Here is a 1,591-nt window from a genome sequence, read left to right as displayed (position 1 = left end):
GGGCTCTGCCGGGACCTGCCGGACCCAACCGCCTCCCCAGCTGTGCCCGCCGGGCCCCGCGCTGGCACGCCGCGGCACGGCACCCATTGGTCCCACCGGCACCCGGCTGTTCAGCACGCCAGTGCCTGCTGAGGCACCAAAAGGTCCCTGCCCCATCCCAACCTCCACCGCCTCAACAGACAGCAACGCACGGAGCCTCCAAAGCACAAGAGTTTTAATAAAAACGGCTGTGTTACTAATATTACGTACAGATCAAACATCAGGAAAAACAGTAGAAATGAGGAAAAGACCAACAATCGTCATCTTCATAAATACCAGGGCCCAGTGTGCCCGGGGCTGTGCGCCCGCTGGCACCCAGGAGGGGACACAAGCACTCGCACACACTCGCACACACACGTGGCCCCGAGCTGCTCGAAGCAGGGGGTCGGGTTTGACCCCCCCTACGAAGCACCCAGTGTCTCCCAGACCTCCAGCATTAAGACGGGGGCCACCAGGATGCTGCCCCCATCCCAGGCAGTGTGAGCCCCTCGGTGGCAGTGTCGCTGCTCCATGCGGAGGGGAACCAGCCCCTTACCCCCCAACCCGTGGGTGCTGGCGAGGAGCAGGGCAGGCAGGCAGACCACATGTGGGCTCCTGCAGGAACAGGCAAGGCGAGGGTCTTGGGGACGAGCCGCATACCCAAGGACATGTGTCCTCTGCCCTCCCACGAGCTCACGGGGACCTGGCTCTCCAGTGCCAGCACGGGGCTCTGATGGAGCCAGAGCCAGTGGGAAGGATGCTCGGCCACCGCACCGGGGCTCTGCCAGTGCCACTGTGGCATAAGGGGCAGGGAAGCAAGGGTAGGGAGGCTGAGTTCAAGGGTTCTGTCACCACCGAGAGGTCCCCACTCCTCCCGGGGCACAGCCAGCGCTCCCTCCCCATCCGGCATCACCCGCTTGTGAGCAACCTGTCCCCGGCGCACGCCACCACCGCAGCACTGCTACACGTTGGAGACCTGCTGGGACTCCCTGGCCTGGCGCAGCCCGTACAGCCACTTGATGACGCGGGCATTGCGCTCAATGATGGAGATGCCATAGGGGACACGTTCAGCTGGCTGCCCCTCCGGCGTGGCGACACTGGGCGGCGAGCAGCCGCCCTCTGAGCTGGCCGTGCTCACGCTGTGAAACTTGAGGGACACGATGTCAGAGCTGGCGCGGGCGAAGTGCTCAGCGCCCATGTCCTGCACCTCCTCGGGGTCAAGGCCGCAGTAGTTGAAGAAGCGCTCCAGGTCGGCGGTGGCCCGCGAGAGCCGGTCGCTCAGGTCCGTCTTGGAGCGGTGCAGCACGGGCTGTCGACGGGCGCTGTCGGGGCGGGCGGGCGAGATCCGTGCTGGGGTTGCAGGCAGCCCGCCTGGGACGGGGGATGCAGGCACTGGTGTCACCTGGCCCTGCAGAGCACCGCAGGGACGGACATCCACCCTCCGCACGGCCACACTGCCGGGGGTCTTGGTGGCAGCGGGGCTCTCGGGCAGCTTGCTGGCACCCTCCGCCCCACCGCCCCGTGCCACCGGTGCCTCCACCCTCCACTTGCCCTCCCGGCCCAGCGGCCTCTC

The 1,591-nt window shown here is 66.6% G+C and overlaps 1 protein-coding gene across 1 annotated transcript in view; it reads right to left on the bottom strand.

The window, feature by feature from the left end:
• Positions 1–979: 979 nt before the first annotated feature.
• The window catches only part of FAM110A (family with sequence similarity 110, member A), a 7,673-nt gene continuing 7,061 nt past the window's right edge, over positions 980–1,591 (bottom strand). The window contains exon 2 of the mRNA XM_009893554.1: positions 980–1,588. Coding sequence (XP_009891856.1) covers positions 980–1,588 — 609 coding nt within the window. The remainder of the gene's footprint in view (positions 1,589–1,591) is intronic.

The sequence above is a fragment of the Charadrius vociferus genome, unplaced genomic scaffold (genome assembly GCF_000708025.1).
Source record: "Charadrius vociferus isolate BGI_N301 unplaced genomic scaffold, ASM70802v2 scaffold259, whole genome shotgun sequence".
NCBI classification, from domain to species: Eukaryota; Metazoa; Chordata; class Aves; order Charadriiformes; family Charadriidae; genus Charadrius; species Charadrius vociferus.
This window is presented reverse-complemented; position numbering and strand designations above follow the sequence as displayed.